General features: G+C 36.8%; 2 protein-coding genes across 2 annotated transcripts; one reads left to right on the top strand and one right to left on the bottom strand.

Annotated features, from left to right (window-relative positions):
* The first annotated feature begins 37 nt into the window (after nucleotides 1-37).
* Nucleotides 38-1,649, top strand: LOC135430181 (plasminogen receptor (KT)). Its single transcript, XM_064684744.1, has 3 exons — nucleotides 38-400; nucleotides 461-701; nucleotides 779-1,649. Exons 1-3 carry the CDS (start codon nucleotides 311-313, stop codon nucleotides 910-912), a joined length of 465 nt encoding a protein of 154 aa, XP_064540814.1. The 5' UTR covers nucleotides 38-310; the 3' UTR covers nucleotides 913-1,649.
* Nucleotides 1,650-1,976: 327 nt separating this feature from the next.
* On the bottom strand, nucleotides 1,977-5,629 carry Tat (Tyrosine aminotransferase). Its single transcript, XM_064684743.1, has 4 exons — nucleotides 5,113-5,629; nucleotides 3,001-3,515; nucleotides 2,629-2,922; nucleotides 1,977-2,567 (listed from the first exon to the last, which is right to left on the bottom strand). The coding sequence occupies exons 1-4, from the start codon at nucleotides 5,381-5,383 to the stop codon at nucleotides 2,235-2,237; spliced, it is 1,413 nt and encodes a 470-aa protein (XP_064540813.1). The 5' UTR covers nucleotides 5,384-5,629; the 3' UTR covers nucleotides 1,977-2,234.
* Nucleotides 5,630-10,675: the final 5,046 nt, after the last annotated feature.

Below are 10,675 nucleotides of genomic sequence, written 5' to 3'. Positions count from 1 at the left end.
TGCATGCTCAACAACAATAACTTTAACTAAAATTTTTCAATTAAACGAACACATTTTAAAACTAGAAAAACACTTTTTGCATTAAACAGTAAACGGGTAATTCAAAGACGTACACGAACGCGAACTTGAATGAGCAGTGTCTTAGTGAACCAACTGACGGACAGTAACCATCCTGCCAGATACAAAATATGTGCTCTGCCCAGCGCCTGCGCATTGATATCTACAGCAACGGGTCGATGACAACAATATCAGACTGACATCAGCAACTCCAAATTAGAGAGCGTAAGTTTTCAGGCATCATAAACATAACATGGGCGCAACGGCCTTGCATAATAAATCCCCAACCCTGGGTTATCCCGAGCATGATGATCCGGCGTATCGCAAGTGCCAGGAGTTGAAGGCAAGTTCCTTATCTAGCCTGTATTGCTCAAGGAGTGATAACTTAACAAATTGAATGCAGATGGAACGCTGGATTCAGATGCACTACCAAATCAAGCAACGGGAACAGGCGTTGGCCATTGCTCAGCATCGGGAACTCTTTTACTGGCTAAGCGGCTTCTATCTAAGTGCTTTTTATGGCTGCGCTAGCTACTACCAGCGGGTCAAGCGTGCCTCAGCACTGGCGCCGCTATTACCACTTACCTTTGTTATGGCATACTACACGGACTGGGCCTATGGCAGCAAACTGCATCGGATACAGGGTAAATTCTCTGCTATTGTAAGATAGTTTATGTCCACGCAATTCTTAAGATTTCCATTTGTTAATTTATGTTTACAGCCGAAGCGAATATAATTATGGAGCATGAACCGGAGTTATTACATTGGCCAGGGGGACTACCAACGGTCGCTGGCATTGATGAGGCTCGCGTTGAAATTCAAATGGAAAAGAAAATGCATCCCCATCATATGTAGATGGATGATTATCCAAATGCATTGACGCATGTTTTTGTAAAATAATGTTATTATTCAATAACATGCATATGTATATGTATACATGGGTACATCGTAAAATATTTTTTATCTCATACTGGCCCATAAGTTATTTCCTGTACACTGAAAATATAGATACATATACGATTAGTATAGATGTACATATGTACATACTTGAGTGTACAATTATCTGGACTGTACTAATGCCAGGTAACCTGTTTATGTGCAATTGTGCTTATGTTTGTACTACACGTGTACGTAAATACAGACATATAAGGGGTGCATACATATGTGCATATGCATACAGAAATTCTTACGCTTTGCGCTTGCAGCCACGTGGCTTGACAATATAACCACACGTTTTCTTTACTAAGTTGTGTGTTTCTTTATCGATTATGATGGAATGAAATTTGAAATTTTCAGCAGTACATCTTATTGTGCGATAGAATATTCGTATGTTCTGAAAAAGACAACAGCATTGTGGCTTTAGTTGGTGGATAGTTTCATTTTATTTATTTATTTTTTTACCAGCCATAGGGCGGAGGATAGGGTGAGAGCTTTATAATTAAATATATATGTTGGTCTGCATATACTATTTTAGAAGCTACATGCCAAATTTGGTGACTATAGCTATTAAAACCTTGATCCATTGATTGGTTGGAAACAAGGCAATTTGTCGATTATTAAAAACAAACTCGTACTGCACGGGGACTAGGACCTACGTTCAAAATTTTTCTAGCTCTTATAGGCTCTGAAATCGACGCGTTCATACGTACCAAAAGACAAACGGACATGACAGGATCGACTTGGCTATTAAGAATAATATAATGGGGTCGGAGATGCTTCCTTCTGGCTGTTACATACATTTACTCAATACCATTATACACTTTTTACTCATTTTCAATGTACATTGTTCATGCACAATGGATGAATGGGCTAGATTATATTACAAGCATCACTTCCATATCAGAGCTCTAGCAATAGATGTAAGTATATACATATGTATGTACACACATTTATGCATATTATCCGAAAAAAAAGTTACCTTTATATTCAAATCCATATGTAATTACATACATAAATATGTATGTTTGTGAAGCATTTCTTACAACTGATTCTTAATCTCTTATGCTTATGTACATACATCTGTCGGTGCGTTACGATTTTACACATTCTTAAAGATAAAATTCTTATATTATATTATTATTATATATATGCCTGTATACCATGCAAGCAACTTTAACCTAGAGTATTTAATAAATATACATGTTGCATGTTGCACATTCCACTTAGTAGTGCAAACTTCAATCCTCTAATAATCTGTCCTTTATCAGTGCCCGGGTATCTTTCTTATAGTGCGCATAACAAAACTCGGCGATGCGGACGCAGGCTTCCTCAAGCATAGCACTTGGTACTGTTAAAACAATGCGTAAATACCCCGGATAAGCAAAACAACTACCGGGTAGACAGAATACACTTTGTTCGTTAACCAACTCCTGCACAAAGTGTGTGTCGTCTTTAAAAGCCGAAAAATGCTCTTTAGAAAGCCCAATCATCATGTACATGGCTCCGTTGGGCATAACAGGGTTAAGTCCACGCACCTGTTTTAGCATTTTGTAAGCGAGTTGAGCATTGGACTACGGGGATTTGTACTAAAAATTAGCGACATTTTTCATGTCAAACTTTTTTTGCACTCACGTAGAGCGTCTCGATCACTCTATCAAAGTAGCACTGCGGAGTCTTGGTTAGTATGTCAGGCAGTGCGCCCTGAATGATCGTATTCGAGCCAAGGATGCGTCCACACATGTTTTTGAGACCCGTCACTGCAGTTCCTAGACGCTGATGATGATCATGCACAATAATCCACCCCATACGCCAGCCGGGCACAAGAAAGCGCTTTGTAAGTCCACCACAGGACAACACTGGCACCTCGCGCGTCACACTGCTAACCGCCACGTGGCGCGAGCCTGGAAACACAAAGTGCTCATAGATCTAAGAAAAAAAATACATCAATATCACGCCAGATTCAACAGATTCAACAGAACAGGGCACCGATTAATTCTCACGAACCTCATCGGCAATTATAGGTATATAGTGGCGCTCGCAAATGGCCACGAGTTGCTGCAGATGTGCTTCTTCATAGACGCTACCACAAGGATTGCTTGGATTGTTTATTAGCAACGCGGCTGTATTCTTATCGATAAGACTCTCCAGTTGGACAAGATCGGCACGCCATTTTTGCTCTGGCAGCAATTCATAATAGCGCACCTCAATGTCCAAGCCTTCAGTAAGTGTATGGTATAAACAAAAGCCGGGCCGCGGCACCAGTACGTTTTGACCACGATCGGCTAGCGCCAATATGCAATACTCCAGTGCTGAGGAACAGCCGCTGCAAAGCAATACATCACTTGGATCAATCACCCCCTCAGGGCGTTGATGTGCACTATACTTGGCCACCGCCTGGCGCGAGGTTTCATGGCCCTGAGTGTGGGCATAGCCGTTAAACTTTCCACTCTCCAACGATCGTAGCACGGCCTTCATAGTTTCATCGGCGGCCTTCAGATTACCAAATGTTGTGGGATCGCCTGTAATGGGGCCTAAGTTAATAACAATTTTCCGAAGAACGCATGAAGGTCGAGAAACAATTGTAAACTAAGTACGAGCATAAATAACACTTGGAATTTTCTAAATCACGTAAAAATCGTTTTTGCAAGTCTCCTCCAATTCTTGAAACCCATATGGGACAAGTTGGGACGTTAGACGACTGTGATAGCCCTCCATTATTGACTCTAAACAAATTCGATTATTGATCTTGCTTCTTGATTCTCAAAACAGGTGAAACTACATTTTATGCAAATGCATCGAAAACGCGCGCGCTCGATGATAGAAAAAATAATAATATGTAACAACCGTCCACACCTTGTATTGTGACTTTACACATACACACTTCTAACGTTTACTAACAGTATGAAATAAATTAATAAGAAACACGCAATATGTAGGTATCTTAAAAATGCATTTGATTTTTTCCTAAAAAAATTTTTATAATTAATAACTTCATGTTTTTCTTGAATATGTATGTTAGTCTAAATATGTCTTTTATATAATGAATACACAAACATATGCTTATGGTCCCTGGAAAAGTTTTATAGTATAAATTCACATACATATGCATATGAATATTGCAAAAAACGACTAAAAAGTAAAGAGAAAACAAGAGCGCTCTATTCGCGAGTACCCGTCTAGGGGATACCCTGAACTTTCTTCTACCAACACCACATGCTACTCGCGGTACGCTCTCCTTTGCCTTAGCATAAATAAAAAAAATTAGGCTCCCCCTTGCGGAGGCGAAATCGCAGCTACGTTCAACCAACCGAAATACTTGCCACCCTCGCATACTCTACAGCCATTGGCGATAGGTATGCAATGAAAGATACTTGATCGGTATATACTATTCTAGAAGCTACATATCAAATTTTGTGACTAGCTCTTAAAACCTTTAAAATTTGCTTAAAAAAACAGCATTTATATATCGATTTCTATCAATTTGAAACGGGTTAAGTTATAGATTATCCGAACAAACTCGTACTGTGCGGGCATTGGGGGCATTGTTAAAAATTTCAAGAGTCTAGCTTTTATAGGTTCTGAGATCGACGCGTTTATACATACGGATGGATAGATCTACATGGCTGGATCGACTCGGTTATTAATGCTGGAGATATATATATACTTTATGGGGTCAGAGATGCTTTCGACTGCTTGTTACATACGTTTGCCTAAAAACATTATACTCTTTTAATACGTTTTCAATGGGTTCAGGGTATAAAATATGGTAGCATAATTAAACAAACAAGTTTCAATATTTTAACACTCAGCATAAAAACAGAGAAATACTACTTATTAAAACGAGCTCGAAAGACCTTCGTCAGGAGAGATTAGAGAAGTGTCTGAAAAGGCCCAAAGAAACCAGCTAGCCAGGCGAGCGTGGCAACTGAAATATCCACACAAGCAAGTGTATATATGTATTTACATTTCAATTGACGTATAGTGTACGCAGCGAATTTTATAAAATAAAATTAAAATTTCAAATATTTTTACATATTCATATTAACATAAACGCATCAGCTTGCAGTTGTATAACGCAAACACATTCAATAAATAAGTAACTTTTTCAATACTCACCTATGGACAGCGGTATCATGGCCTTATGTGGATTCGGCTTAATCTGCATAGCTTCGACAATATTACGAATGCGATTATGTGTATTAAGGGACAATGCAGATGCTTTAATATCCCAGCCTGTTTTTCGCTTAGCTGGTCCAACAGCATTCTCATGAATTTTCTGGGATTCCACCTCCTGTGTGCGTGCCTCGTCTTCAACACCGCCGTTTGGAGTAGCCACAGCGGTGCTGCTCTGAAACTTATAGCCTTTGTTGGCAGCACTGCCAGGCATTATCACCAGGCAGAAGTTAAAAAATGTACACACAAAAAAAAAATTAAAATGAAAGTAAAATCCAATGACGCAGTTGCCAGGTCGTTTAACGCTTTCCGCAAGTTAATATTCAAATAAAGGTAGTTTGTATCCTGATTTTCATTCCAGACAAGCATTAGCCGGAAATGTTGGGATTTAGGTTGATGGCTTTGGTGTGCTTATTAATGTATTAGGACGCTGCGATTTCTGGGTTAAAACAAAACTGATTCTCTCGGCAGATCTGTTCGTGCTTTTATTGTCTCTGGCCGCGCCGCTTGACCGCTTTAATATATGTATACACGATATAAATACCATTTTGTAAGGCATACATATGTATATTCCGCACAACACGCGCTTCGGGAGGGCCGAACCTAAGCACAACAACTACTGAAACTTCGGATTAAACTCGGGCGTTCTCGGATTTGAATACTGCCAGTGGAGATACAAAATAAATAAGTAAATATATCTACACACATACATACTTATGCATATAAACAATATGTAGATTCATAAAGCCTGATTAGAACTGGAACCAGATTTTTAGTTTAAAAAACAACAATGCTTAATTTAAAAGTGCCCAAGTTACCTTTAATGCCTTTGATAACCTGCGGCGGTTTGATTATAATATCTTGCGGTAAAAAGACCTTGGCCCCAGAATTCGGTATTCGGAATAATTTCACCACAGTTTAAAGAATGCTCTTGCTATCGATGTTCAAATGTGAATACTGTTATCATTATTTATTTATGCAAATATCGCTTCTGCAAATAACGCTACTGATATTCGCATAAATGCATATACATGTACTCTGCTAGGGGATATGACACCAGGTACCTGTGAAAAATGAAATTAACAGACGACGCATTTAATCGTATTTCGAGTCACAGATTTGATTAATGCGCAAAAACAAACAAACAAGTGGTTAATTTTCAAAATCCCAGCTCTTTCTACTATCTATAACATCGGTACCATCATATACATATAAAAATATTTGAATATGTCGGTTTCTTTACCTAGGCGAACTAATCACTTTTAACGTTTTCCACTGTATTTGGCGGTAAGCAAAACATTAAATACTGATAACCATTCAATCAGTTATCTTGCACCTTAGCTAGCCTCCTGCTTAATCGATTTTCAGAACTGGCTTAATTTTTGACGTTCCATAAACCGCAAACATAATTGCATCTGATTGCCTACATATACTGTTACTGTACAGAAGAGTAAAAAACAGTCGAATATTTACCAAAAATGTATTTATTGAGTTAGCCAGCCGGTCCCTCTCAATTAACATTCTTTAATCATTATCAAAGCACGAAAAATGAACACTACAAGCAACTGTTTGTACATGCATATGTATAACTATCTATACATATACAGACGGACACATAAGTATTGGTTCAGCAGAATTTTCTACTTTTCACTCATTTTGCGTACGTTTTTGGTAACATCCAATCTAAAATAATTATACTATATGATTTCCTATACAATTCAGTTGACATGTTGTATGTAAAAATAGTTGTTTATTTAAATTGTGGAAATAAAATAAAATAAATTTAAAAAAATGGCATAATTTCCTGGCACAAAAGTATTTACATATTTGGTTTTTTACTTGAATTTATTTCTTGTTGTTACTACCTATCTGTCAACGCTATTAGCAAGAACAGTGTTGCTGTATACCGTTATTTTAAATCATAAATATTTGTTCAACATATAAAAGGAGAACCTCAAAAGCACCCAAAACCTAAACTTACCACATTTTACATTTAAACACGATAACATTTCAAGGCATACAGCTCACGATGTTGAAATGTGGATAGGATATAACACGGCACATGTCTTGCCGCATATGTCGCAATCTCCAGATCTAGCCCCAATTGAACATTTGTGCAATCTCCAGATCAATTGAACATTTGTGGAAGGAACTGGAAACGGACCATTTCCAACTGAAACTAAAAACGGGTTTATAAGAAGAATGGCAAAATAGCGGGGTGGAAACGACTCGAGAGTTGGTTTATTCCATGCGAAAATGATTGGAGACTATTATACGACAGAAGCTTGATTTTGACGTCCGCAACCATACTTGCATCTGATTGTCCTCTTAGTTTATGTATTCTTAAAGTTTGTTGAAAATTTTATCAAATGGTAACCTGTAGAGTAAACGAGTAAGAGGCCCTAGTCCCGACTAGACGATATCCTAAACCCTCTTCTCCTGGCGCTACGAGCTCTTTTGCTTTAACATTAATAAAACTAAATATAAACAAGTAAAAGGCTCTGCTCGGGAGTTCCCGACTAGGGGACACCTTGAACCCTCTTCTACCAACACCAAATGCAGCTCGCGCTATGCGCTCATTTGCTTTAGCAGTAATAAAAATAATTTTAAAAAAAATAGTTCTTTCGGTAGTGTTCGAACTTGCAACAGACCACTGTCCTTGCCGCTGCCTCTACTCAACAGCCACATCAATGATTGAGTCTTAATGGTGAAAAAACGGAGTAAGATAGCAGCACAGAAAACAATACAATCGCAATTGCAATGCTCTTGATTGAATCCAATGAAGACGCGCATGAATGTGTGTGTGTATATGCATACAGAAATTCTTGCAATTTACGTTTGCTGCCCAAACTCGTGGCCAGCCAAAACATATTTTCTTTAAGAACTTTTATGTTTCTAACCGATCTTAATGAAATTTTCAACAGTAGATCTTATTGTGTTATAGAATATTTGTATATTCTCAAAAAGTCAATTGCAGGATTTCGATATCGAGTTTTATCGAGAACTTGAAAACGGGGCTAGTTATCAATTATTGGTAACAAACTCGTACTGCGCGGACACTAGGAAGACATACGTTTAAAATTGCAAGTCTCTAGCTTTAATAGTTTCGGAAATCCTTGCGTTCATACATACGGACGGACGGATGGACAGACAGACGGACATGGCCAGATAGACTCGGCTTGTGATGCTGATCAAGAATATATATACTTTATGGGGTCGGAGATGCTTCCTTCTGCCTGTTACATACATTTGCACAAAAACATTATACCCGTTTTACCCATTTTCAATGGGTTCAGAATATAACAAAAGTTCCTTCAATAGGACTTGAACTCGAAACAGACCACACAACCTGCCACCGCCTCTACTCAAAAGCTATACCCACAATTTAATTTTAACGAAAAACGAGAAAGAAGGGCTATTTTCGGCATGCAGAAGATTTAATACCAAACCTTTTCATAATGCTGATAGTGCTTTGCCCGTATCTAAGAAGCACAGGGAAAATAGTTAATGTAGAGTATGGTTAAGATATCTTGAAAAACAAAAAAGTTGTTCATACAAGAACCTACTTTTCGACCGATCGTTCCTATGGCAGCTATATGATATAGTGGTCCGATCCAGCCGGTTCTGACATACACTCCACAAAATTTAAAATTTTAGCTTTTTCGGTTTGGGTTGAATTGAGCCTAAACCACTGACGACAGGGATCATCATTAATCATTTGAGACGTGTTTCACATTTTTCGCAAAATCTAAACGCCTTCGTTGGAAACTGCATTTCAAAGTTTTTTTTGGTGAATTTTAAGTTTGTTTGATTCCCGTCCGATCAGTTTCAAAATCATTTTCAAAGCTTTTTGAAAACATTGATTTTATAACATACGTGCCACGGGCAAGGCCGGGTTATAACCGCTAGTATATTATATATTATATATTATATATTATATATTATATATTATATATTATATATTATATATTATATATTATATATTATATATAATATATTATATATTATATATTATATATTATATATTATATATTATATATTATATATTATATATTATATATTATATATTATATATTATATATTATATATTATATATTATATATTATATATTATATATTATATATTATATATTATATATTATATATTATATATTATATATTATATATTATATATTATATATTATATATTATATATTATATATTATATATTATATATTATATATTATATATTATATATTATATATTATATATTATATATTATATATTATATATTATATCTCTATATATAAAACTGTTTGTCCTGACTGACTGACTGACTGACTGATTGACTGATTGGTGATCAACGCACAGCCCAAACCGTAAGAGCTAGGAAGCTGAAATTTTCACTGTAGTTACCTTATGGGATGTAGGTGCACGTTAAGACGGGGTTTCGGGAAATTCCACCCGCAAGTGTGGAAAAATCGCGAAAAACGTGTGTATGTAACTTTTTTGTTTACCATCCGATCGGCCTCAAACTTATTTTCAAAGATCTTTGTTCAAATTCATTTGAGGGGTGTTTCACACTTTTAGGAAAATCCGTTCCTCCTTGGTGGAAATGGAGGTCAAAGATTTTGTGGGTGACGTTTGGCGCTCAAATTCAGTTCCAGAGATCTATAAGAAAAATAATTTGAGACGTGTTTCACACTTTTCGCAGAATTCAAACTTCTTCGGGGGGAATGCGATTTAAAGATTTTTTGGGCGAAGCTTTAAGTTGTGTCCGATTTGCTTTAAACTTATTTTCAAAGCTCTACATAAGAACTTAATGAATACGTATTTCAGCGATTTGTGAAATTCCACCCGCAACAATGGTAAATTGGCGGAAAACGGTGGTATGAAAGTTTTTTGTTTACGATCCGATCGGCCCCAAACTTATTTTTAAAGATCTGGTGGTGACGTTTCGCGCTCAAATTCGTTTCCAAAGATCTATATGAAAAATCATTTGAGACGTGTTTCACACTTTTCGCAGAATCCAAATTGCTTCAATATATAATATATGCTTATATTATACTAGCGGGTATAAACCGGCCTTGCCCGTGGCACGTATGTTATAAAATCAAAAAAGCTTTGAAAATGATTTTAAAACTGATCGGACGGGAATCAAACAACTTTTATGCAAATCGGAAAACTCTTAAAATTCACCGAAAAAATCTTAAAAATGCATTTTCCACCGAAGGAGTTTAGATTTTGCGAGAATTGTGAAACACGTCTCTAATAACTTTTTCTTATAGATCTTTGGAAATAAATTTGAACAACCACCAAATCTTCGACCCCCTTTTGCACCAAGGAGGGATGGATTTTTCAAAAAGTGTGAAACACCCCTCAAATGAATTTGAATATAGATCTTTGAAAATTAGTTTGGGGCCGATTGGATGTTAAACAAAAAACTTTCATACAACCATTTTCCGCCAATTTACCATTGTTGCGGGTGGAATTTCACAAATCGCTGAAATACGTATTCATTATGTAGA

The sequence above is a fragment of the Drosophila montana genome, unplaced genomic scaffold (assembly GCF_035044405.1).
Source record: "Drosophila montana isolate Dmon_TW-CO22-7 unplaced genomic scaffold, ASM3504440v1 contig_2990_1, whole genome shotgun sequence".
Taxonomy (NCBI): domain Eukaryota; kingdom Metazoa; phylum Arthropoda; class Insecta; order Diptera; family Drosophilidae; genus Drosophila; species Drosophila montana.
Note: the sequence above shows the minus strand (reverse complement) of the source record. Positions and strands in the feature narration are given on the sequence as shown.

Excerpts from the sequence above, each read along its gene's own strand:
- LOC135430181 (XM_064684744.1), top strand. The coding sequence starts at position 311 with ATGGGCGCAACGGCCTTGCATAATAAATCCCCAACCCTGGGTTATCCC. Across the intron at positions 401-460 it reads GCAAGTGCCAGGAGTTGAAG|ATGGAACGCTGGATTCAGAT; the intron begins GCAAGTTCCTTA and ends AATTGAATGCAG. Across the intron at positions 702-778 it reads CAAACTGCATCGGATACAGG|CCGAAGCGAATATAATTATG; the intron begins GTAAATTCTCTG and ends TTATGTTTACAG.
- Tat (XM_064684743.1), bottom strand. The coding sequence starts at position 5,383 with ATGCCTGGCAGTGCTGCCAACAAAGGCTATAAGTTTCAGAGCAGCACC. Across the intron at positions 2,923-3,000 it reads TACCTATAATTGCCGATGAG|ATCTATGAGCACTTTGTGTT; the intron begins GTTCGTGAGAAT and ends TTTTTTTCTTAG. Across the intron at positions 2,568-2,628 it reads GAGTGATCGAGACGCTCTAC|TCCAATGCTCAACTCGCTTA; the intron begins GTGAGTGCAAAA and ends AAATCCCCGTAG.